This window comes from Balaenoptera borealis (assembly GCF_965194805.1).
Source record: "Balaenoptera borealis genome assembly, chromosome: 11".
NCBI classification, from domain to species: Eukaryota; Metazoa; Chordata; class Mammalia; order Artiodactyla; family Balaenopteridae; genus Balaenoptera; species Balaenoptera borealis.
This window is the reverse complement of record NC_138868.1, coordinates 62,447,565-62,473,141: the sequence shown is the minus strand read 5'-3', so window position 1 is coordinate 62,473,141 and position 25,577 is coordinate 62,447,565. Positions and strand designations below refer to the sequence as shown.

Sequence of the window (25,577 nt, the reverse complement as noted above, 5' to 3'; positions counted from 1 at the left end):
TTAGAAGAAAACACGGTCAGGCGTTTCTCCCATAGGGTGAGTTTTTATAAAAACATTGGGTGATGCTAAACCACTGACAATACTAGTGATAATATGCCCAAGAAAGGGCATTGCCCCTGAGCAAGAGTTACCAATCACAGAATTTGTTCAGTGGTGCTTAGATTTTACAATTAAAATTTTAGAATTTTTATTTAAATACACCTATAGCAGGGATGCATTTTACTCTACAAACACACGTTTTTTAAATGGCACATGACTTTATTTTCTTTAAATCAAATTACATCTGATAGTAGGGCCCTATCTTGCCTACTTCTCCTCTTAAAGTTCTTCCTGGACATCAATCCTTTAGGAGCTCAGACTTTTGAAGAACAAAGACTTGGAAGAGCGTTTCTTTGAGAAAATTCTGCTTTCCCTCCTGTATCACAAGTCTCCGGTGAGCCAAGGGAATATAGTCAAATATAAGTTCTTTGCACTGACAGAATAGCTGCTTCAAACTTGGGGAAGAAAAAAACATAGTAAGTTCCAAACACAAATTAATATTTCAATAAGTTATCCTACCCCTCTCCTTTATTATTTACATAGCTTTAGAAAAAACAGGTTATGTTAGTCGAATTCAGATATGCCACTACCCCCTTTTATTACGAAACAAATGTTATATGTCATAAATGTTAAATGTTGTAAAGGAATCTTTGGTACTTCTAGGTCCCTTAAGTACATAGCTACCATCTTACAGCAGACCAGACAATGTCCTTATGGCTAAATGCATATCTGAGTCAGGAGTAGCTGTTGATCATCTCATGGACCTATCACAGATGCCAATGGCAGGAAATTAGAGGCTGTGGGGAGGTGAATTGAGATTTCTAATCCAATTTCCATACCCCTATTAGGCTGCCACCTAAATACCTTGAGTCTCTTGTGTGTAACTACAAGCTTCTTATAGGAACCCATTGATCTAGATGCTTCAGTAAACACAAGAGATTCAGCAATGCAGACAACTGACACATACACTGTTGGCAATTCTTATTTTGCTTTACATTTTCCCACTTAGTATCCTTCAGTGAAATATTGCATAGTGAACACTGGAGTCAGAGAGACCTGCCTTCAAATCACGTTTTGACTACTCCCTCATTGGTAGCATCTTATCCTCTCTGACCCTCAGTTTCCTTGTCCAAAAACTATAGGTAATATCCACTGTGAAAGTCTGTTGCTATGAGGATTAAAGGTGGTGATGTATGTGACCAAACAGTGACTGAGAAATAGGGATTCTCTGCTATTACAATAAACTTATATTCAACCATTTTCCTTCCCTACCCCCCCATCCCCAAAATTCAATTCCAAAGCTCAGGAAAGTCATGTAGATTTTACAGAATATTTCATATGAAGACAAAAGAGAAGATTATGGAATGACTTTTAAGCTCTATATTCTGCATTCCACCTTGCTGGCACTGAGGTGTCCTGAACTAAACTGAAAACTTATGAAGTCCACTGGCTCTTTGATGTTCTGACCTTTACTTTTCACTGTCTGTTTCTTTATTATGACCCTCATGTAGTTTTGCTGAATGATATTCATCTTAGTTGTGATCAGAATGTATCATTCTAAATTTTCTCCCTTCTGCTGAATCTCTTCCAGATTGGTTAGATATGGTAGATGGAAGCCTCCGCTCTATTGATAATCTTAAAAAGAAAAAGAAAAATCTCCTCCATCCGATTTCACTGCTGTATCTTCATATCAGTAGTTCATTTAAAAGCAGCTTTTGCTTCAATTGGATGTACTGGTCTAATTGGGAGTTCCCAAAAAAAGCAATCTTGTCTAGATCCTCCTTATTGGCCAGGAGTCCTCTTTGCAGATGGACTTCAATGGCAATTATCTCATCCCTCTGGGTGTTTTGTGCTCTTACTCAGCCTGCTGGAAATACCTTGGCCAACAGCATACAAGGAGAGAGCTCTAATTTAAAATTCCTCAGAGCATGAACAAGAGGTCCATCGGTATGATTATCCCAAAAATGTGTTTGGCAGGGAGGGAGAGGAGGTTTGGGAAATGATGAGAATAGTCTGGTGACTGTGGGGAGTACAATTAATATTGGCTGAGTTCTGCCAATGTCAAGCATTCTGATAAGTCATTTGGATACTTTTTTTCTGTTTATTTTCACAATAGTCCTGTCATGTACTATCTATCACGATAGGGCAGAACTGAAAATCAGAAAGTTGAGGTAACTTGACTAAATCTGCACAGCTGATAGGTAGGAGAGTTGGGACTCAAACTTGGTTTGTGTTTCACTAAAATATGTTACCACCTAGAATATTAAATATTCATAAAATTCTTCAAATATACCAAATCCCAAGATTCGAGGGAGTTTATTTTGTCTATTAAAATAGAAACTCTGCTATAAATGGGTTCATATGCTGTGCATTGCCATATTTTCAGACATATCTTCCACTTTTCCCCTTCGTGCCCCCATGCTCCAACCAGCTTAACCAGATAACTAGCTTTACCAGCCTCCCTGACTGCTCTTGCAACACTCGACCAAACATATGCTTCCCTTAGCCATCACCATCTTTATTTTCACATGTCCAAATACTATCCATTTTTCTCGTCCCAGCTCCAATGATGCCTCCTCATAAGATTCTCCCTACTTCTTTCTGCAGGTTATCATTTCCTCTTCATTTGAATTCCCAAGACAGTCTATCCTTCCCCCCCATCACACGTAGCTGGTTTTAGCCTTATTTGATTAAACACACACACGCACATGCACACACACAGGCACACGCATACGCATATCATCTAAGACAAAGTGATGCTTGAGAGAAGAATCTATGTTGGATCGGATTTTTATCTTCCACATCATCTAGATTCATATATAAAAATAGAACACAAATATAGTTATTTATTGAGCTCCTACCATATGGCAGTGATTATTTAAGGCTTTGTATATTGCATCTCATTTAATCTCCTAGCAATCCTATAAGGTAGGGCTTAAGGTAGACCATTTTCTAGATAAGGCAGCCAAGATTCAATTTAAGTAATTTCCCCAGAGTCACACAGCTGAGTAAGTGGAAGAACAGAATTCAAACCCAGATTTTGTAGTCTGAAAGCTCATGTTCTTTCCACCATGTCCATAGCCTCCCTGTATGGTTTCTAAGTGTGTAAGTATATGTTAAATGAGTGAGTAGATGCATTAGTAAAAAGACTACAGTTGCTGTAAATGTGTTTTAATTGTCATCATTTCTATAAAAGGATCCTAGTTAACACATAATTTCCCTGAAGTAGACTAAACCTTAACTGTAATCTTCTTTTTTTTAAGTGTTTTTATTTTTTATTTTTATTTTTCAAATGACCAGAAATTGAGTTTATTCAGGAATAGTGGAGGAAGTGCAATTAAGGAAACACATGCTGTGAACCAGCTCCAGTGAGTCCCTTGAGGATTAGGGATGGGCTGTATTTATGGACAAGGAGTGCAAAGAGGGGGGAGGTCCAGCCAGAGTCCCAGCAGCAAGTTCATTGGCTTGAGGATGGGGACGGATTCTCGGTGTAATCGTCTTAATATTGAATATATTTGTATAACTTAAGACATATGAGATTCTGACAAATTTAAATATCAAATATGGTGATATCCATTAAGCCATGCTGTTAGTCATAACCAGTTTTCATAATGCTACATTACCACTCTTATAATAACTTGCTAGTACCTATACATCATACAGAAATAAAAGTTACTCGTTATTAAATAAAAATTAGCCCTATAATGGGAAAATGTATATTTTCCATTTCTGTTGTTTGAGAATATGTAGATCTTCGGGGCTGAATTGAACAAGACCCGATACAAATCTCTAATAGTCCTCTGGAATAAAAGAATTTTTTTTAAATAATTTTAAAATATAGGAAAATAAGTTAAGAAAATCAACACTGCCTGTAATTCCACCACTCAGAGAAAGCACTGTTAACGTTTCAGTGACTTTTCCAAACTTACATATAGGCATAGAGATATACCTGTCACAGAATTGGCCTCATACTACATATGCAGATTTATGGCTTTTTATCTCTCAGCTTATATGATAAACAATTTTTAATATCATTTAAAAGTCATTTAGAAAACATGCAATATTGAGAGAAAATAAAAATTTTATGTACATGTATTTCCCAGACGTGATATTCAGTAAATTCCCTGACATACGCTTCCAGACTCTTTTTTTCTCGGTATCTATTATATAAAATTGAGATCATACTTTATGTTTTTTATTATTTACAAAAATTGGATTAAACTGTATATATACTATTTTAACCTGCATTCTTCATTCAATAATATGTTGTGAATATCTTTTCACATCACCAAATCTGCTTCCATGGCAACGTTTTTAATACTTACATGTCTGTTCAATACGGATGACCATACATGTTTTTTCCAGTGTTTTGCTTTTACAGACTTTGTAACCATGACATTCTGTGTATACCTGTTGTACTCAATTTTGTAGGACACATTCCTGGAAGTGGGATTTCTGGGTCGTAAGTTCAGCGGTTTATACCACTACCACTGATGTATAAAGAAGGTCTTTGCAGCTATTAGAGAAAAGGTAGATGGTGCTATGTGTACTGACTTGGAAGGATGTCTAATATACAATTTAAGTTTTTTTAATAAAAACAACTGCATGATAATATATATAATATGATCTAGATCAAATTTTTATTTAAATATTTTCTGTCTCCAGCTTATGTGTAGATTTGAGTATAGATATGAATTCGGGCATAGGTTTAGAGATATAGCATTGAACACTGGGAATACAAAAATAAATTAAGAACATTTGCTGACTTAAAAGAATGCAGCAAACCAAAAAGGGAGTCAGAGTAAACAATTAAATTATACCACAGTGTGAATGTATATGCTGGAAGACAGAATACTGGCGACACAGTGGAGGGAGAGCTTGCAAGGCAAAGGGCCATCTGGCTGCCAGATAAAATAATGATGCCCATTTAAATTTGAATTTAAACACTGGATTTCAACTATGATAAACAATGAGCAGTTTTCAGTATAAATATGTCCTATCAATATTAGCATATTTATATTAAAAATGATTCATGGTTTACCTGAGATTCAAATTTAACTGAGCATCCTGTATTTTTATTTGCTAAATCTGGCAATCTTAAGCATGGCCAGAAACATGGTTTTGTCACCATAAGAGGAAATCAACTCCTAAGAATGAATTCACATCCACAAAAGTGACTAAAGATGGATGTATAAACTGCCAGATTTCTTGTTTAAATGTCTGTGGCAATCATGACATTTACTAAGTGCCAGTCAGGCGCTGTGCTAAGTGCTATTCAAGCATCATTTTGTCTAATACTCATCAGGCCCTAAGAGGTAGGCACTATTCCTGATCACAAGAGAGGAAACTGAGGCACAGAGGTAAACAAATTGCCCAAGATCACATGGTTTCTAAGTAATGAGGCTGGAACTTGAATCTAGACAGTCAGACTCACAGCTTGCTCTCTTTGTTCTATTCTCTACTGCCTTTAAAATAGGAGCTATAATTGCCAGGATGACTGAGAAATATAATTAGACCCTTGAGGGAAAGTATATGCTAGACAAAGAATTTTTTTAAATAAAACATAATGGTTACATACCCAGGCTTTGCAACCAGGCGACCTGGATTCAAAGCCCATCCCTGCCACTAACAGGTCAGCTCTGTGAGGAGAGGCAAGGTACTGCTAAGTCTTGCAGATAATAGTATTATATGTGCCTTAGAATGAACGGGTAAATTACATAATATATGATATATAAAGCATATGTAGCACAATGCCTGCCTCATAGTAAGTTCCTGAGGTATTTGTAAGTAGATGTTGATTATGTTGTTGTTGTTATTACTATTTAAAATACTCAGAGTACAAAACCAAGTGGCAATCATAAAGGATACACTATATAGGAGTTTAGAAGAGAGAAAAATCTGCAATCAGCCTCCATAAACTTCAGAGGCTTTATGGAGAAAGTAGGATTGAGACCCTGCTAGAAACCAGGAACAAGTTATACATACATTCACAGGAACTTCCTAAAATATATGGTTGGAAGAAAGGACCAATCAGTGTAAATTTTAGTTGGATGTGAACCATCAACTCAAGATAACTTATGACCTCAGGCTATCTCTTCATCCGATTTTAGAAGTGCAATCCTCTGGAAAGAGAGCAAGGCAGTGCGACAGCAATCTTTTGTTCTTACGGATGTCTTATCCTTCCTTCCTGGCTACCAGACAGTCTTCCTAACCTGCCGGCAATAACAGACCCGAAAGAGTAAATGACAACAGCTGCATGAAATAGAGGAAAATGTACCATTTCCTAAAAGACGGAAAAGAAACCCATTTAAGGGATTTGATTAAAGCCAGTTCATCCTTCCTGTGGACAAGTAGAGCATATATTTGAACATTATCTTTCCTACAAAGGAGCTGCTCTTATACTCCACCTGAGCTTTCATCCAGTTAAAGGCATAAGGGGTTTTCTCCCCTAGAATCAGTATTAATAATGTAAACTCGACATACAGAAGTCTATAGTTGAATTAACATATTGCATTCTGTTTTAGAAGATATGATTTAGCTAAACATATTCAGAAATTCGTATGTAGGTGTGAATTTTAAAACTCAAGATCTAATCTGATTTAGAAACCTTTAGTTGCAGCGTTACAGATAGAAATCATCTTGGAGCCTCTGAGGAAAGAAAATTATTGTTGTAGAGGTAGAGTTTTTGTTTTGTAATATTATGTTTTAATACCATGATAAACAGAGAGAAACCCTAGTGAGATATTAAGCTTTGGACTTTATTGGAGGCGGGGGGGATTGTGATGTTCCCCATATTTTTCTATTGTCCAAACTCTTTTGTTGTTTCCAAATTTTTCTCCCAAAGGAATGGTTTTGCTTTCTTTATACCATCTTTGAACAGACCTGGCTGAGAATATGAAGATGTGGGTAGTTACTCCACAGGCCAAACCTTAGAATACCAGTGGGATGCCCAGCTTACCTCAAACGGTTGTGCCCCGCCTACAGCTCTGCCAAAAGGGCAAACCCAAAAGGATCGGGTGGCTTATCCCCCAGCCAGACCCGAATGGACTGAGTGTGTACTTGACCCAAAGGAGGCCAGTTTAGAAGCTAGCCAGTGACCAATAATGTGCTTTACTCAAAAAAGTGAACTAGGTCTATCAAATTCTCTCTTAAGAATTTTTCATTGAAGAGCAGGCCAAGTGAGCAACTATAAGTGAAAGGAGAAGCTAATAGTTAATGATGTAAAGGAGGCCAGAGGGTCCATCATGAGTCATGTGCAAGTTGATGTTATTAGGAAGCATAAGCTAAGAGCAAGCAGAAACTGGGAGGTAGAGCGTATCTCATTTCTAAACTATCAGTTAACAAAAGTGGTGAGTAGAGAGAGAAGAAAGAAATTGCACAGAGAGGAAAGGTGTCATCTTGAAGGGAAAGCTCTGGAATAAAGATCCAGCTCATCGGATCTCACCCTTCCTCATCTCCGCCAGTTCAGCTTTTTCTGAGTTCCGATGTGCATATGTCCTACTACTTGAAGTAGCTCAAATAAGTCACTGTTCCTTGCAATCAAATTTCCTTGCCAAAAAAAAGTTTGCTCAATGACAGAGGGAACATTTTATCTTATTCACTAATCTATATATATCTAGTACCTCTCTCTGGGCCTGGTACAGAGTAGGCCTTTGGTAAATATTTATGAAATGAATGAATGAATATGCAAATGAACAGTCAAAATGATTAAACTCATTTAATTGCATTAAGTGCCCACTAATCTCCATGGCTTCCCATCGCCTTTGAATATTATAGTTATACACAAGACCTGCCCATCTTCTCAAGTCTGTCTCCTACTCAAGCCTTTAACAAATTCCCTAAATGGGGCTTGTTTTCAGATTCCCCTTTAACTTTGCACATGCTGTGTATTACCACTTCCTAGAAAGCCCTCTTTCATCCCACCCCCGCCCTGGACCTGAATCCTACTTTCCCCTGTGGTTTCTTTCACATCTTAATTCAAATCTCTTTCCCAAGTGGTAAGAGAATTAGGTGTTCTCACTTCCCACTCCCTGACAACCCCGTATATAATTTTGTACTCCAATAAAATATTTTCCTGTATCATTAAAATTTTTCATGAATATTAACTTTAATAACTAAATGGGGATATATCTTATGTTCTATACCTTTATCTCTTTGTTGGACATTTTGATTGTTTCCTTTTGTTCTGTTTTGCTCTTATAACAAACCACAAAGACTTTCTGTGGAAGCCTTTATTCACTTTTTTTATTCTCTTCTTAAAATTGCACACAGGAGGTAGAATTGCTGAAACAAAGGGCAGGATTACTTCTAAAACTCCTGAAATATATTGCCAAATTGCTTTCTTGAGATGTTTTAAGGGGGTTTTACACTTCATAGCACCAGCATTATGAGTGTCTATCTTACCATACCACAACTAAATTATGATTTATCGATTTGAAAATCCTTTATTATTTTTAAACAGGCAAAGGGGGAGTATCATTTAATTTGTATTATTTTTATTCCTGCTGAGGTTAAACATTTATATTTGTGTGTCTATTTGTCATTTTTATTTCCTCTGTTGTGATTGGGCACTAGCAGCCTCTGTTTTCTATTGAAAGTTTGTGTTTTTTCTTATTGAGTTGTAGGAACATCTTTAAAATATTGATAAATATATTTGAGTAGATGTTTCCCCAGCTTGTTTCTTGTTTATAAGGTTTTTTTACTTCAGTGGTTTTACATTTTATGTAGTCAAATCTCTCATCTTTTATGTGATTTCTTCTATTTATCATATGCTTAATATTTTCTTTTCCATCAAGATGCTATGTAAGTATTAACCTGATTTTTTTCTGTAGATTTATATTTTATCCCATGAGGTCAGTTAAATTTTTTTTTTAAATCTTTAAAAGTAGGTTTACAAAAAATAAAAGAGTTTAAACACTACAACAGGACATATTAAACGTTCCTCCAACAATTCAAATCCATGTCTCAAAGGCCTTGGTCTGGCCATAATGATCTGGTGTCTTAGATTATATTTGTTTCAACATCTTTCAGAATGCCACAAAAATACTTTTGTAGCTGGACACATTCACCCAATACCACAGTACTGTGATTCCTACGCTCTTTGGAAATATGCCTGTTAATAGTCACCATTGTCAAGGTCATCGACTTTCAACATCTTATTCCAATAAAACACTCATGAACCATTTATAACCCACTGTCATAAAAGGGGCCAATTTTGCTGAAACCCAAACATTCTTTGGAGGAAATAAAACATTTAATAATGCAAAACTTTTAAAATGGCTTTAAATGGTCTGCCATTTCTCCCCTCAATAAGCAAACATAGTAAAATATAACTGAGAGTGATGTTTATATAGAGAAAATGGGGAATCCATCCTAATTTCTGTTTTTAAAAAGTAAATATTTATAGATTATGGTACATAGACTATTATTAATAACAAATTACTTATGGCCCAACAGTTTGCTATGACACCACAGCTGTGAGCCACACAGGAAAGCAAATCATTATGAAGGTGCAGGCATGAATTTGGGGTTAGAGCTGGGGATGATATCTTGTTAAAGGCAAAGAAAATAATTGAGGAGTTCAGAGAAAGTGAGCATCGCCCTCACGTGGCTCTGATACAGGATCAATTGCCTTTACAATCAGGAGCAAAAGTGAGCCTTTAGAAGGCACTATTAGCCAGTGCCTTTTGTGATACTGAAAACCACTGATTGTTACTTTCTTCCACGTTATAATAAAGTGAGAGCAACATTCTCAGAGGCTTTGCTTCTCTGCAGTGTGAGCGCCTGAGGGTAATAATCGATGAGGGTAATAATTTGATGAGGTCGCAGTGAGTGTCCTGCACTGAGCTCGGTGCTTTACATGCATCCTTCCTCTATTTCTCACAGCTACCCTCAGGCTGATATTGCTGTGCCCACTTTACAGATGAGGATGCTGAGGCTGAGAGAAGTGAAGAAACAGCAGTTCACACAGGGTAGAATTTGGAGAACCAGAATCCAAACCTAGCTCTGTTTCTTTGCACTCACCACACTGCTTCATAATAATTTACTTCTGTGTATAATTTTATAATTCACAACTTTGCTGGTCTACAAAGAAGGCTTTTTAGTATCATTAAAATGAGGAAGCTAAGTTTTGGAAAAGTTACATGAGTGTGGTACAAATAGGCGTCTACTCCAAGGGCCCCAGTGGTAGAAGTCTTTGGGGGCCCAATCTGATGATGCTAGAATTAAGGGGATGAGTGGGCTCTTACAAATCATCTAGACCAATCTGTTCTCCAGATCTCTCTATATCAGACTTTAAGTTCCTGATAGTACCTTCGCCAAATGGCTAACACTTTTCTGCTTAAAGTGTAAGAGGAATCAGCCTCTTCCTTAATCCTTATCATTATAATGTCCAATTCACGTGTTGAGCCACAAAGTTCACCCCTTGATCCGATATTCTCTTTTATCCCCTAATTACTTTTAGGCTTCCCAAAATTCTGTGCTTAAGACCTATTAGCCCAGGCCTGAAATTCAATCCTCTTATGCTTCCTTCTCCAAATCCTTTGCTCAAAAAGCAATGTGTTATTTATAAAGGAGAGTATGAGGCACGCTTTTAAGGTTTAAAAATCTTTTTCTCCAAATTACATCAGGCAATATTCTAGATGCTTAAGCATCCAAGCCCTCGGCCAACCAACTGCCATCATTAATGCAGTTTGGGTCTATGTTCTGCTAATGTATTGCATGGGGCTGGACGCTCCCTGCCCACTGAGGGCAGCCAAGGAAGGTCACAGCAGGATGAGGGTTGGAGAATCTGAATGATATACAGATTTATCCATCTCAGTCTACGTGACAGAGAGATTTATGGTCAAAGGCATACAAATACATAACCCAGATCCTTCCTACTGCAATTTTAGGCTCTTCCTTTTAGTTCTAGCTCAGGAAGAGAGAATTTAAAGTACTGATCATGTTTTTTTATTACAGCTCTATTCCTTTTCTATGACAGTGCTTCATTCATACCTTCTTATGCTCATGGAAGCTATGGGGAAACAAAGATAAATGAGATTTGGTCCTGATCCTCTATGAGCTAATAGTCTAGAGAAGGAAAGAGCTCAGTGCACCAAATATGACAGTATAATGAGGTGAGAACCCTGCCTGAGATGGCCTGAGGGCTTTGAGAGCAGTACCTTTAATGGAGACGTGGAAAACTCAGTAAAGTGAGTCACTCTTCCTGTACCTCTAAGAGAAGCGAGTCGTATTCCTTTGACCTCCTATCTTCAGGTGCCACACAGATGAGTATTTACAATCACCATCACTGTCCTCATCATCACTGTATTTAACTCGTCTCTGGTACAGGGCTGGGAGTTAGGGTGTGGCAAGCAAAACACACAGGTCAAGTGCAAAATTTAAGGGGGTACCAGAAAACTCAGTAATTTAGATAATAATATTTTAATACAGTATTTTAGAAAATAAAAGTGATGCAAAGCGAACAAAATTTTAAAGACAGGATCAGCATGGTATTGGTCTCAGGTTCAAGCATTTGTCTTTTATTTTTGAGTGGCATAGTCTAGTTGAGGTGATCTGAAAAGGACAATGAAAACAAAGTACCTGTTTTATTTTCACTCTTTTGATTGCAAACAAAAGATCTGACCTAAGCTCCGGTAAGGAAATACGGTAGGATGTGATAGTTGATTTTCACTATACAACTAATGTCATATGGGAACCAGCAGAGAAGTTCAGTAGCATAAGCCTTAATAGCCCCCTTAAAAAATGAACCAGGCCGTTATTTTGGATTCAAGAAACTGCTAGATACTTTTCGCAACAAAATTTGGTGCTCTATAATTAATGGACACAGTTACAGCTACCCTCTACCTGTCCGCATCTTTCCCTTCTGCTACCGGTTTACAATTTTTTTTCTGCTCCTTTATTCACTTTCCATAGGAGTATCTAATTGGTGTTGACTTTTTTGAGCACTACCGTACAAGCCATGGTTGCAGAGTCAGGCAGGGGTCCCGTCCTGGTCCAAGCAGCTTTGGCTAGGGAGGGGACTGAGTTGGGTTGGAGTCGGGTGGAGCAAATGGGAAGGAGCAGTTGCAGGCAAGGTAATTTTCCTTAGAATAGGGTTAGGTGAAGCGCCTGCCTCTAATGCACCAGCATTGTGGACTAGCAATTGAAACTGCCCCCAGAAAGCAGAACAAATAGCAAGTGCTAATGGTGTTCCGAGAAAAGAAAGATCACCATGGGCCAGGGTGTGCTAATTATATGCTATAGGAGCCTGCAATTATAAACCCATAGATATGCAAATAAACGCTGATGGCTCAGCACTGGAGACTACAAAGCCATTTATCTATGGCCCCTGATAAGTGGACAGCAAGATAAATGATTTGTTTATAAATTCACTTAAGAGATTGTACTAATATCTCTAACTATCTTTCCCCCCTTCTGGGGGCATCCACAAAATGAAGAGAGCCAGTAGGTACCTTGGATTGGATTTCCATATTCATTACCTTCTGACCTAGGCTACTCTGGAGGTTTGCAATGGGATAAACAGGCCCTTTCAATTGTGTCTGGCTGATTCACACTGCCGAGAGTCATTTCCCTGTGACACTTCTTTACTGCATACATTGGAAGTGATGGTGACATCTGTTCTTGCCACCCAGATCCCCGTGACAGCTCATAAATTGGCATTTCTTGTCTGTCTGGCAGAGAGGTCACAGAGAATATAACTGCAGGGAAATACTAAGAATGCTGTCTGCTGGCATTAGGCTTTATGGAACTGAAGGCTGAGAAGGCTTTGAGGGGCCCCGAGCTTGTGGGGTGACTCTCACAGGAAGTGAGAGCAGGCATTGCTGTGGCCAGACTTGCACATACATGAAGCCCATCCCTCTGAGAGTTGATAAACTGTGCACACCAAGTATTTAAAGCTGTCAGTTCCTAGTATTGAAATAAAGAAGTAATTTGAGATCATTAAAAATTTTTTTAAAAAAGAAAAAGACCTGTCAGTTCCTGACAGTTTTGGAGTTTCTGTCCTTCTGTCATCTAAGCTGTAGTTAATGATGGTCTAAAAATTTTAAACCTAGTTAGGCGATTCAGAATAACTTAGGGCTTCTTGAAAATGCCAGAAGTCTTTTTTTCATTTCTCTCAGTGGAGAATGTTTATAAAAAACTCTGTATCTATACCTATAGATATACATCTCCATCCATTCATTCAAAGAGACATTTCTGAAGTACCTACTATGTGCCATTCCCTATGTTCAGACAGTAGTAGTAGTTACTGGATATTTTACTGTGGCTGTTATAGTACGTAACACATAATAGAATTCTAGGACTGTAATAAAGCTAGCACAGAAACCTTCAAATGTGAACCTCATTTTTATGTCACGTAAAAGGAGATTCTCGCTGATATTTTTAATTTAGTTGTTTGGTTGCATGAGGACTTTGTCAGTGTTTCAAGAAGTCTTTGCCAAGCCTGTCAAGTGTTTTGTTATGTTTTGGTGTTTTTTCATCTACCCATCTTCTGAGATATCAAGTGTTCTCACAGTCAAGAAAAGAAACTGGATTTGATATGTCTACTCTTTAGCCAGTGACTGTACAAAATAACATGCAAAAAAACAGAAAAGGAATCAAAGCTGAGTGATAGGTAAAAATAAGCCTGCAATATGAGTAGCTGTATCTCTTTTGATTGACTTTGATAAAACTTTGAATCAAGAGTAATTAAGCTTAGGCAAGGAATCAATCCACTGTGAAACAATCTGGAAGTGACTTTCTAAAATCCAAGATATTTAAGCCTGCCCCAAACACCAAATCTTCTAAATATGTGAGTTGTGAAATAATATTATGGTCATAAAATGGTTCCAAAAAATATAGGTAAAAGGCTCACGAGTTCAGCACTGAATGGTGTGCTGGGCCTCATTTTTTTTTTGTCTTGAATTTATTGTAGAGTTCAGAGACTAAAATGTTTTCCCTAATTTAGATGAGTACAATACAGGTAGGATTTTTTTTTTTTCTTAAGGTATGTATGTATTAGCCAGCTTTGATTCTGATAATTTGTCTCAAAATATAGTGCTACTAAGGTAAAAAGACTAGAAGAAAATTGGTAACATCATTTTCTTGGTCTGTGGAGACAACATCAGACTGAGAAAATTGAATAAGCTCTTTAGGCAGAAAGTACAATGTTACTGAAATGACATCACCATGACAATGTTTTATGGCCTCAAGGAAGTCATTGATTCCTTTATTCTTAGGTCCTGTGCTGGCAGTTTAGATCAGCTACCATTTTTTTTTTTTTAACATCTTTATTGGAGCATAATTGCTTTACAATGGTGTGTTAGTTTCTGCTTTATAGCAAAGCTCATCAGCTATACAAATACATATATCCCCATATCTCCTACCTCTTTCTTCTCCCTCCCACCCTCCCTATCCCACCCCTCTAGGTGGTCACAAAGCACTGAGCTGATCTCCCTGTGCTATGCGGCTGCTTCCCACTAGCTGTCTATTTTACATTTGGTAGTATATATAAGTCCATGCCACTCTCTCACTTCATCCCAGCTTACCCTTCCCCCTCTCTGTGTCCTCAAGTCCATTCTCTACATCTTTATTCCCGTCCTGCCCCTAGCTTCTTAAGAATCTTTTTTTTTTTAATTTTTTTTTTAGATTCCATATGTATGTGTTAGCATACGGTATTTGTTTTTCTCTTTCTGACTTACTTCACTCTGTATGACGGACTCTAGGTCCATCCACCTCGCTACAAATAACTCAATTTCATTTCTTTTTATGGCTGAGTAATATTCCACTGTACATATGTGCCACATCTTCTTTATCCATTCATCTGTCAATGGACACTTCAGCTACCATTTTATATATGTATTTTTTTTAATAAAGATGCAGTGGGTTCTCTAAACAGCCAGGGGTTCTAAATTATACAATCAGAAAATAACATTCTTTAAATTTTTCTCTGTACAAAGAAAGTGTTATTTGGACTTCTGATAGAGTTAAATGTATTAGCACCTTATGGTAGGCCCTATCTGTAGCTATTTCTTTGTATTAGATGATCAGGCTTACATTTTGCAGGAGTGTATCTGTTAATATTACGTCCTATTTATATAACGAAAAAATTACACTCGCTGAAACAAGATAGTTTATTTTTATACACAGAAGATATCCAGAGTAGGTAGTCCAGAGTTGGTATAGTATCACTCCACGTCATCAGTGACACAAGCTCTACCATTATGCTCTACAATCTGTATTGTTTGCCTTCATTCTCAAGGTTGCTTCGTGGTCCAGTGTGACTGTTGAAGCTCCAACCATCATATCTGGGTTCCAGGTTAGCAGAGGGAGGACGTGGGAGAGAGTAAAATTGCAGGGGTTTCAGCTAAATTAGCTTCCCTTTAAGCAGCCATCTCAGGAGTCCCACAACCACATCCATCTATAAGGCTGAGAAATAAAGTCTTTATTACAGGAAAAGTGCCCAATGAAAAAGTTGATATCTATTAATAAGAAAAAAGGGTAAGAAATAAGAAATAGGAAAAATTAATGTTTGGGGAGCAATCCAGCCATCTCTGCCACAGTGGCTCTATTTCAGCGTGGAAAAATTGGAGAATAATAGCAGGTCCTCCTGTGATAACCTACCCAGAATAATTCCTATAGAGCTCATGCATGCCTCTTCATTTCTTATTTAATTCATATTTATGCAGCCTATTAATACAAAGCTTTTTCCAAGCTGAATTTTTGTGTAGACAACACATTTTAGGTACAAATAAGACTGTGATCTCCCAAGGCAACTTTAACCAGAATCATGAGTCTTTCTGTCTCTAAAACTATGGGAAATGTACATTAATCTTCATAAAGCTGATTATGTCAACAAAGCAAAAACAGACCTCCTCCCCCCAAATCAAACAGTAGTCAATCTATTTTAAAAGATGTATTTCAGTGGCTAACTAAAAGTATCTTTCCTTTTACATTACTTGCCACAGTGTGAATTACTTATAAAAACTGATTTAAAAAAAAAAAAAAACTTTTTAAGAATGATTTTGCAGCTGCCTTTTTTAAGGGCTGGTGTTTACCATTATAAATTATGTGTATGTATAATTGATAAACAGAAATTTACAAGCTTACTAGATTTTTTTAAAAATGGAGCACTTGTCTTCCCTAAGAATAGATTCCCTAATATAAGAAAAATGTCTGGCTCTTTTATTTAAAAAACCTTTAATTCTTGTAAATGTTACAGAGTTAGCCACTGGGATAGAACAAGCCAACTCCATTGTAAAGTACTTCATTTTACCACTGAGATAGTTATTCTGGAGGACAAAATAGGCCTCCGGATTCCCCCTACCTACTCCTCAGCCCTTCTACTGTGTTATACAAAATAAACAGATCAAGGAATCTCTTTCCATGTGGTGGAAAGCTTTGTGTTAGAGAAGAATCCAAGTCTCTAGACAGTATGTCTAAGCCATGATTGGCCACAGTAATATTATAAAAGGTAGTTTGTTTTTAATGCTTTGTTTATCCTCTTTTCTTCCCTGTTCTCCATCCTCAGTCAGTTCAGGAAGCATTGACTGAGCACCTATTATACATTAGGGGCCATGTTGGGGGCTAGGGCTACAGAAACACAGACTGTGCCCTCACTGAGTTCACCACCTATGCTTCCTGTGCCTTCGCTCAGGCACGTGGCCACCACTTCCTGCCTCTGGTGTCTTGTGGCCCCTAGGGGTGCTATCTGCCTCCCCTGGGTATGACCTCGTGGGTATCGCCCGGTTTCCTGACATGCTCCTTACCTTCCCGGCTAAGCCTACCCTTCCTGGGTCCATGGCCCAGACTGCCAGTAGTACTTCCATTTAAGTTCCGATCTTTCCATTCTTACCTTAATGGAAAGATATTGGTAGTAATTTCAGACCATGTGTTTAAAAAGTGGGGAATAAAGTTGTGAAAAAAATTTTTTTAATAACCAAGGACTTTGTTTTTACATGGATCTTTGACCAAAAATTGTAGAAAATTTTACCCAGTCATACTATGCATGTTTGTAAATAGCAGCTATAAAAATGTTGCTATTTTAGATGTTACAGTAGCCCTAGATGAATTCACTTAATAGAAATTTTACTAAAATGATTATCCTCTTTGTAGAAAACTTTCTGAAGTAAATTATTGGGGGACAAACTATGAATAAATATATGGAGGAACCACTCAGGTCATATAACCTATTAGATTCCTGGGTAAGGCCAACCCCCACAAGGCACCAAAAAAAAAAAAAAAGCAATATAAATGTGGGGAGTTGTATTCATTTATTCATTCATACATGCAGTCAACAAATAGTTAATAGAATATGTACTGTGTGCCAGACTCTATTTTAAGTGGTTAACAAAATAAACGTAGTCTCTCTCCTCATAGAATTTATGGTGTAGTGAGAGTGACAATAAAAATTTTAAATAAACAAAAAAATTATTTCATGCCGAGAAAAAATATTGTGAAGTATGAATAGGTGCTGTGAAAAATAACAGGGTGTCCTGGCCAAAGTGGTCGGGGAAGGTCTCTGTGAAGTTCACATTTAAGATGAGATTCAACAAGGTGGGAAAGTCGGGGGTGGGGGGCGGGTGGTGGGATGAACTGGGAGATTAGGATTGACATGTATACACTAATATATATAAAATGGATAACTAACAAGAACCTGCTGTATAAAAAATAAATAAAATTAAGAAAAAAAAAAAAATGATGAGATTCAAGTTTAAGAAGGAGCCATGCCAGAGAATCCCAAAGTCTGGCATTTCAGACTGGCTTATCCAAAAAGATACAGCATTTAAAGGATGATTATGACTCTACCGAGGTATCTGACACATGGATTTTAGTCATGCCACATGTCAGCCAAAGTTCTAATTCCTAAGCAGAGAACCTGTTTCCTAAAGAGACTCTTAACTCAGGCCTGATGAAGCCCATGGCATGTTTGGGTTGTTCACTTTTGAGTATGGTGAAGTGCTGCTCGTTGCACAGTTGTTTAGTGTGTGTGCTAACCACGCATCTCTTTTTCTGCCTCTTGTATCACCAGGCCTCCGGAACCTGTTTACAGCACTGTGAACAAACTGTGCGATAAGCCTGCTTCTCCCAGGCACTATTCCCCTGTTGAGTGTGACAAAAGCTTCCTTCTCTCAGCTCCCTACCCCCACTACCACCTAGGCCTGCTCCCTGACTCTGAGATGACCAGGTACTGCATGCACTTCCTCACTTCATCTTCTCGAACTGCATGTGCTTCCACAAGGGTGAATGGGTAGAATCCACCTTTGCTCACTTCTCTTGCACTCTACATCTTCCTCAGGGTGGAAAGATGTTCTGCTTCCTTGGGGCAATGGGAGAAATTAAGAACATTGACTTTGTTTTTCTCGTGTGATCACAGAGCACTTACACATGATCACATGATGCTCTAAATGTTCTTGATTCCCATGCATTTTTAGTAAGGTATTATATTTTTCCAGAAGAATTAATTCTGAAATTGAATTAGCACTATTTTCCTCATACAGAAGGATGAAAGAGAACATTTATTGAATACCTTTTTGATTAATACATTTTGAATAATAATACCGTGCTCCACGCATAACAGCCTAAGAAGTAGATACTATTACTGCCGTTTAATATTTTAACTAAATTATTAAATTAATACCACCACTTAACTGACTCCTTGAGGCACTAAACAATTCATCCAAAACTACAGAACTAGTTGGTTCTAACTAACCACAAAGAATATAATCTTCACCTTTACAGTGTGTTAACATCTGTTATCTTATTTAGTTACTCCCATTTTATATAAGAAAACTGAAGTTCAGAGAAGTTAAGGCAGTTCCCTCAGTATGATACTGCCAACAACTGTGGAGTCCAGATTTGTTCTTAGAATGTTTTAAGTTTTTCCACAATTTGTAAACAAATTGTCCTAAGTCTAAAGGTTGGACATAATTCTGCATTATAATTCTAAAGCATGTGTATGACAAATAATAAAACCCTATCTTCCTGTAGCAGCCAGTCAGAGAGAGAGAAAGAAAAATCTCTTTTTCTTATACAATGTTCCATAAGGTAGTTCCAATTTAGTTTAAAGTGGGGAGATCTCAACTGTGATGCTTCTACATGTAATGGGGTGCTAATATTGTTACGTTTTCAGACAGAATATCTTCATATGTCTTCATAATATTATTAGGACTGAGCAAATACAGATTCTAGAGTGATTCATAGTGAAGAGGGTCTCCTTAGAACATCACCTCTGTCTTCGGAGATTTTCAAAGAATAAGCTTAGAAGTCAATTATTTGCCTCTCTAGGGGAGTTAAATAACAAATTTTAAGTTACAGCTAACATTTCTAGAAATAAATGAGAAACATATTTTTGGCTATGTAATCAGCTGGGGCATTTTCACTAATTTGCAACAGGTAAAGCCTAATAGCTTTGCTTGTTTTAAAATTCTTTATAAATATTCATTAAATCCTCCTATACTTTTAACAAATTATAAAAACTTTTTCATGGTACAGTGAACTATACAATTTTGAAGCTAAGAGGGCAAAGTCACCACAGCCAGAGGGAAGTGAGAAGGAACACACACACCTACAATAACGACTTTCTAGTAATTATGCATCTATAAATAGTCAGCTACATAAAGGCAGCTAACATTTATTGAGCTCTTCCTGTGTGCCAGGCGTGTTGTTAAGCACTTCTTACAAATTATTTCTCCTAACCCTGACAATCACCTTATGAGGTAGATGTTATCATTATGTTTGCTTTACAAATACAAAAATCGAGGCTTGAGAAGTTACCTGACATGCCCACGATCATCCACCACTAAGTGGCAGGGCTGGGATTCAAACCCAGGTGACCATTAGCACCTGCATCAGCATAGGCATGATGGCCCAGACGTCTTTGCTTGATGGAAAAATTCTCCACCCATTTCTCTTTGTCTTTCCTTTCTCTATTTTTATCCTGCCTGCTCATCTCCCTTCTTCTGGCTCAGTGTCAATGAATCTTTTTTTTTTTTTAACCCGTGTTCTTTTTTGATGAACACAAAGATTACATTCCTTGCCTCCCACTGGGGATTGTGATGCATCCCTTCCTAAAAACTCACCAATAAGTGGATGACAGAATCTACCTTTTGTATGGACCCACCAGATATGATTCTTCTCCATTTACTTTCTGTAATCTGTATTATGAAAACCACAGGGGTTTTTTCCCCAAATTTAAAAAGAAATTACAGTATAATGTTGAATATGTGTTTTTCGTATTGCACACCCTCAGCAGTCCTGATATGCACCAGTCCCCACGCTCACCCTTCATCTTCCCTTTGGGAATTCTATTTTCTATTTATTCTCATTCTGTCCTCGTCTTTTTCCCTATTCTTTCCTTTCTTTTTCCATACTTTTTCATAGTTATTTCTAGAAAAAAGTCATACATACACAGACACACCCATTTTAGTGGCATTGCCACCAATACACTGATACTGAAATTCTTGATTTCTCCCCCACTTTGTTCCCCTTCCACACTTGTCCAACTCAGTCAATGGCACATATATTTACTCCACTGCCCAAGCCAAAACTTGAAAATCGCACTTCACACTTTGTTTTCCCTCACACCCATCATTCAGTCTGTCTTCAAGTCCTGTTGATGCTACCTCTGAAATATATCTCAAATCTATTAAATCTCCTCTACTTCTTTTTCCACCGCTTTAATCCAAGCCTCCATCATCTTCCACCTATAATAGTCTCCTAATTGGTCTCACCCCTTCCACTTTTGTCCTCTTTTAGTCTCAGTGCAGCCAAAGTGATCTGTTAAAAATACAGATCAGATCTCTCTCTCTCCTTTGCATTAGGATAAAATGCAAAGTCATTAACATGGCACCCAGGCTGTGCATGATCAAGCCGCTGCCTGCCTCTTAAACATCTCCTGTCACTCTTCCCTTTGCCAAACACACTGTTCACAACAGCCTTCCTTTTCTTCACAAAATGCACTGAATCTCTTCCTGTCTCAAGCGCTTCACACATGCTCATTCCTCAAACTGAAAAGCCCTTCCTACACTTTGCCTGATTAACTTCTGGTCATCTTAGGTCTAAGTTTAACTTGTACTTCCACAGAGAAGCTCCTTGAAAAAGGAAATCAGGTCCTCTACTCTATTCTCTCTCTCTCTTTTTTCCCATATGACTCAAGCAATTTATAATTGTACATTTATGTGATTTTTAAACCAAATGCCTATCTCACACTCTGTGCTGCAAGGTCAATGAGTGAAACTCTGTCTATTTTGTTCACTGCTAGATCCCTAACACTTAGCCCAGTGCTGGAACAGCAGGAGCTGAGAATTACTGAGTGCCTAATTAACGTGGAAATAAGATCTGAAGACAAGCAAACAGATACCTGTTTCAGGAACAGGTCATGGCTCAAGCTGTGCTCTACCCATTTTTTTTTACCTCCATGAATGAGTGAATCCATGCATGGAAACAAATAACAATAGACTAGAACTAATTTTGTGTATTTCACTTTCACCTTCAATTTTCTTGACGGTCAGTGTCTACATTACAGATTGATTAGGTAGCTCTCAGTTCTGCATGAAGACTGGGCAATTCCTTTCAGAGATTATTTACTTCCTCTCCAATGGGAAATACCTCTCTCAGCAGATGTTTCTTGAAATACAGCCAGTAATTCAGGGGACAAGTTCAAAGATTCTAGTTCCATTTATGACACCATCACTTGCTTTTTCCACTGTGACCTTGAATAGCTTAGAGAATATCAGAGGTAGGTGAGAACTGAGAGTTAGATAGACAAGCCCTTATCCAACTCTGTTAATGATGAGGAACCCAATCCATTGTCTTCATGGGTCCATGTCTTACTTCTTACTCATGGTAAAATAAAAGTATTTAGGGATCTTTTGCCCTACAAAGAATATTACAAGAAAATATCAATTCATTCGACCAAGATTTATCAAGCACTGACAAAGTGCAAAATATTATACTAAGGACAACTTTTTACAAATATGTAAATTGAAGAGGCCAACCAAAAATGTTGAAGAAATGCCTAATCTTTAAGTTGCAATATGTGTTAATATATATTTTTCAGGGCCTTTGAGAAATTCCCACAGTCTATTTCAGAAGTATGCCCATATTGATATAGTAATCACAGTCTCAGATGATGATGTAAGCTAGTTCTGTGAAAGTTAGCCCGTGATCCACGCTTCCCTGTGTACCAGTTAATCTCTAATCAGCATTCAGAAAAATGGAGGTAAGTCAGCAAAAGCAAGGAGTCAGTCGTCTGTATTCTCTGCCTTTTGAATACCCAAGTTCTCAGCTCTTTGAACTGATAGCAAATATCCAGGGATGAATTAATTGTATACACAATTTACTTCTATAACATCATCTAAAAGAAAACAGAGAAGTTATAAGTTTTCCTTAGCAAAGCACTTTAAATTACTTGGCAAAGTGTCAGCTCCTAAGGCTGCAGATTATGTTTAGAGTAATTGACTTTTCAGATCTTGCAAAAGCAAGAAATGGGCAGAGCCTGGAATAAAACTAAAATTTGGACTCTATGAAAAACAAATGGGATTGCTGTGAGGCTCCTGCTTATCCAGTATATCTTTTTCTTTTAAAAAAAAAAAAAAAAAGATGTAGTTTTTGATGTTGTAATTGGTTTTTCTACTTTGGGAAAATGGTAAGTTATTCAGCTTTTAATATTCCTGGGGCAAGGAAAATCATATTCTTGCCTGCTTTCTCGACATACGGCATATTTTCATTCGTCCTTTTACATAATTGGTCCTAATTATTGTTTTGTCGTTGATAAACAGAGGCTGAGATAAACCAGATGAAGGCTAATTAAAATATGTGGGCAGATTTGGGATAGGAAATGGACTCTGAAGTATTAGGTGATCATAAAACATCTTTACTCCTTGAAGAGATGTATTCATGGGACTTCTACTAGGTCACCAGAGATTAACCTGGATGCTGGGTGAATAAGACATGGTCCTTCCCCTTAAGCAGTTCAACATGTAAATGAAGAATTCATGACTGTGCATTGTGACGTACATCTGCTAAAGGCCCCTGGTTTCTCCAGTGTACTTAGTCTCTAGGTAACTAAAAGCAGACTATTATAAGAGGTACCGATGGGAGCAAACATGCTCTCAGACTGTTCCTTCTGCGAAGGTGTGAACATACACATATACACAGGAATCTTCCCCACTCACACCTTATCGTATTCATTCCTAGTCATTTAGAAGAACCATTCTTCCTGGGAAACTTAACCTTATCTTTTCATAGGTCCATCTGCTAGACTAGTTTCTAACAATTTTCTACAGGGCTCAGAATCCAGGTGCATAATTCACTCCTTGTGTAGAAATCAAAGTTGGCAGCCTCAAGCCATTCCTAGTTTGGGAACACAGAGCAAGATCTTTCTCTTACAAGATTTGAGCCGTATGGCAAAGTTATGGTGGCCTATCTTTGGCAAGCGTTCTCTTCTTATAAAATATTAGAAAATGTACCTATTAATGTTTTAACTGTCTCAAAGTCTATAAACCCAAAATCAAATATAACTCCTAGACATAATAATGCTATCATAAAAGTACATGTGAGTCTCTAAAGGTAAACAGAGGAGGGATCATCTGACTCAGCCTCTGCTTTTCTTAAAGTTTTCTCAAAGACACTGAGCTCGTCAGTCAGATGAGGGAAGAAGTGTGTTCCAAGTAAAAGGAATAGCACAGAGTTAAGCCTCATGATGTGTAAAAGCACAGGGCACTCTGGAACAACCAGTAGTTCTGTGTGGCTAAGGGTTATCGGGTGGGTGATAAGGTTGGAGGTGCAGGCAGCTGCAGCTCGTAGAGGCTGTTACTTGCCAAGCTGAAGATTTTGAATTTCATCCTGTAAGCAGCAAGGAGCTGTTGAGGAGATTTAATGCTGAGCAAATTCAATTTGTGTTTTTAGAAAGATCACTCTGTCTGCTGTGTGAGAAGAGTTTGAAGACAGGGAGACTAGTTAGCGTATCAAGTAGGGTTGAAATCATGAAGACCTAAACTGAAGCTATGGAGATGGAGAGATATAAATAGATACAGAATTAATGATCAAATAGATTGGGTGGTACTTAGTGATTGACTGATTCAAGGGGAAGACTTTTCTGGCTTGGAGTATTCATGAGATGGTGATTGCATCGTCTCCCCTTGGAGACAGGGGGCACTCTTGTCTGCAATAAATATATTTAAACATAAAACTGTAGAGGGAAACTCAAGGAAGGAAAGGGAGGCAAAGTATATGAGGAGGTCTCTTGTTTGAAATGAAGGCAACCTGATGTTGTAGAGGAGCCGGGGATTGTGTCCAGACTCTCTAGGTTTGAGGCCTTCTTTTGGGCATTCACTCACCAGAAAAGGGGGAAATTAATCATAGCTGTGCTATTCTCCTCTTAGGACTGGTGTGAGGATCCAGGGAAATGGAGCAAGTGAATTTTCGTCTAGGCACTACCTACATTAGTCTTTATTAATTGTTTTCATATGCTTATTCTGTTTTAAAGGCTTGAGCTCATGCATATTTATTTTTGGTGTTATCACGAATCAGGTGAAGAATATTTACCAACACAGGTATATCCCCAGGGGCCAAAAGAAAGCTGTGGATGCTAATTTCTTCTATCATTCTTAGTGGCAGCATCCTCGTCACCACAGGTAAAGTCACATATTTTCCCTTTTATTATTGCATTTATAGTCTCCCCGTAAAAGGTGGCATATTTCTAAAGCCACATGCGACTTCACGCATGTATAATTTTCTTTTCTTAATCTACTCACATAGCAGTATTTCTAACCCGCACGTACCTTTTCAGGAACGTAGACAAAATGACAGCTAGAGCACGGATTAGTAGCCAGACACTTTCCGTATGTACCTTCTTGTTTCTAACAATCCCAACAACTCTGTGGAGGGTGAGTTTTGATGTAGCAAACGGAAGAGCCAGGACTCCAGCGAGGGCTTTCCCACGGCCAGGCTCCTGCTCTCAGGGAGCCTTAATCCTCTCGCACTCACCACGGCTTCTCACTCAGGCCCCCGCGTCTAATGTCCACAGTGCCACAAATCTGTGGATCCTGAAAGCAATTCAAACCTCGTTCACACGATGTAATCTGGGAAATGCACCATTAAAAGAAGAAGATGCTTAACAAATCATTGACCTTCTTATGCCCTTAAAAGGCTGAGATAATCTGAAAGAGTTCTTAATTTCATTTTTAATTAAAACCAGGAGAGGAAACCCTCCGGGCATGGCTCCTAAAGCCCGACTCCTTCCGGAGTTTATGCAGCAGCTTCTTCTTCAAAGGCCTTCGCTGCCTTTTTGAAGTAGGTGATCACTAAACCCAATTGGAATTAAGCAAACTAAGGAGAGATTAATGACTCCCACAATGTCACAGAGGCGGCTCTTGCCGCATTCAGTTTTACAGCCTCTTCTCTGTGCAGTGTGATATATGCAAGGATTCACACCGAAAGAAACACCCCTTGCTTTAAAAGTAATGCATTTTCTATGTAGATCCTTTTTTAAAAACATGCCATTTACTGTTTCCCTTCACTTTTTTTCTTATATTAGGGAGGAGATGTTCTTTCAT

The 25,577-nt window shown here is 37.9% G+C and overlaps 1 protein-coding gene across 18 annotated transcripts in view; it reads left to right on the top strand.

The window, feature by feature from the left end:
- DLG2 (discs large MAGUK scaffold protein 2) overlaps positions 1 to 25,577 on the top strand; it is a 2,068,078-nt gene that overhangs the window by 1,568,346 nt on the left and 474,155 nt on the right. For 15 of the 18 annotated variants that reach the window (XM_082343299.1, XM_082343288.1, XM_082343300.1 and 12 more), the window contains one exon: positions 18,050 to 18,205. The exons of the other annotated variants lie outside the window; for them this stretch is intronic. In XM_082343299.1, coding sequence (XP_082199425.1) covers positions 18,050 to 18,205 — 156 coding nt within the window. The remainder of the gene's footprint in view (positions 1 to 18,049; positions 18,206 to 25,577) is intronic. 18 annotated transcript variants of the gene reach the window in all.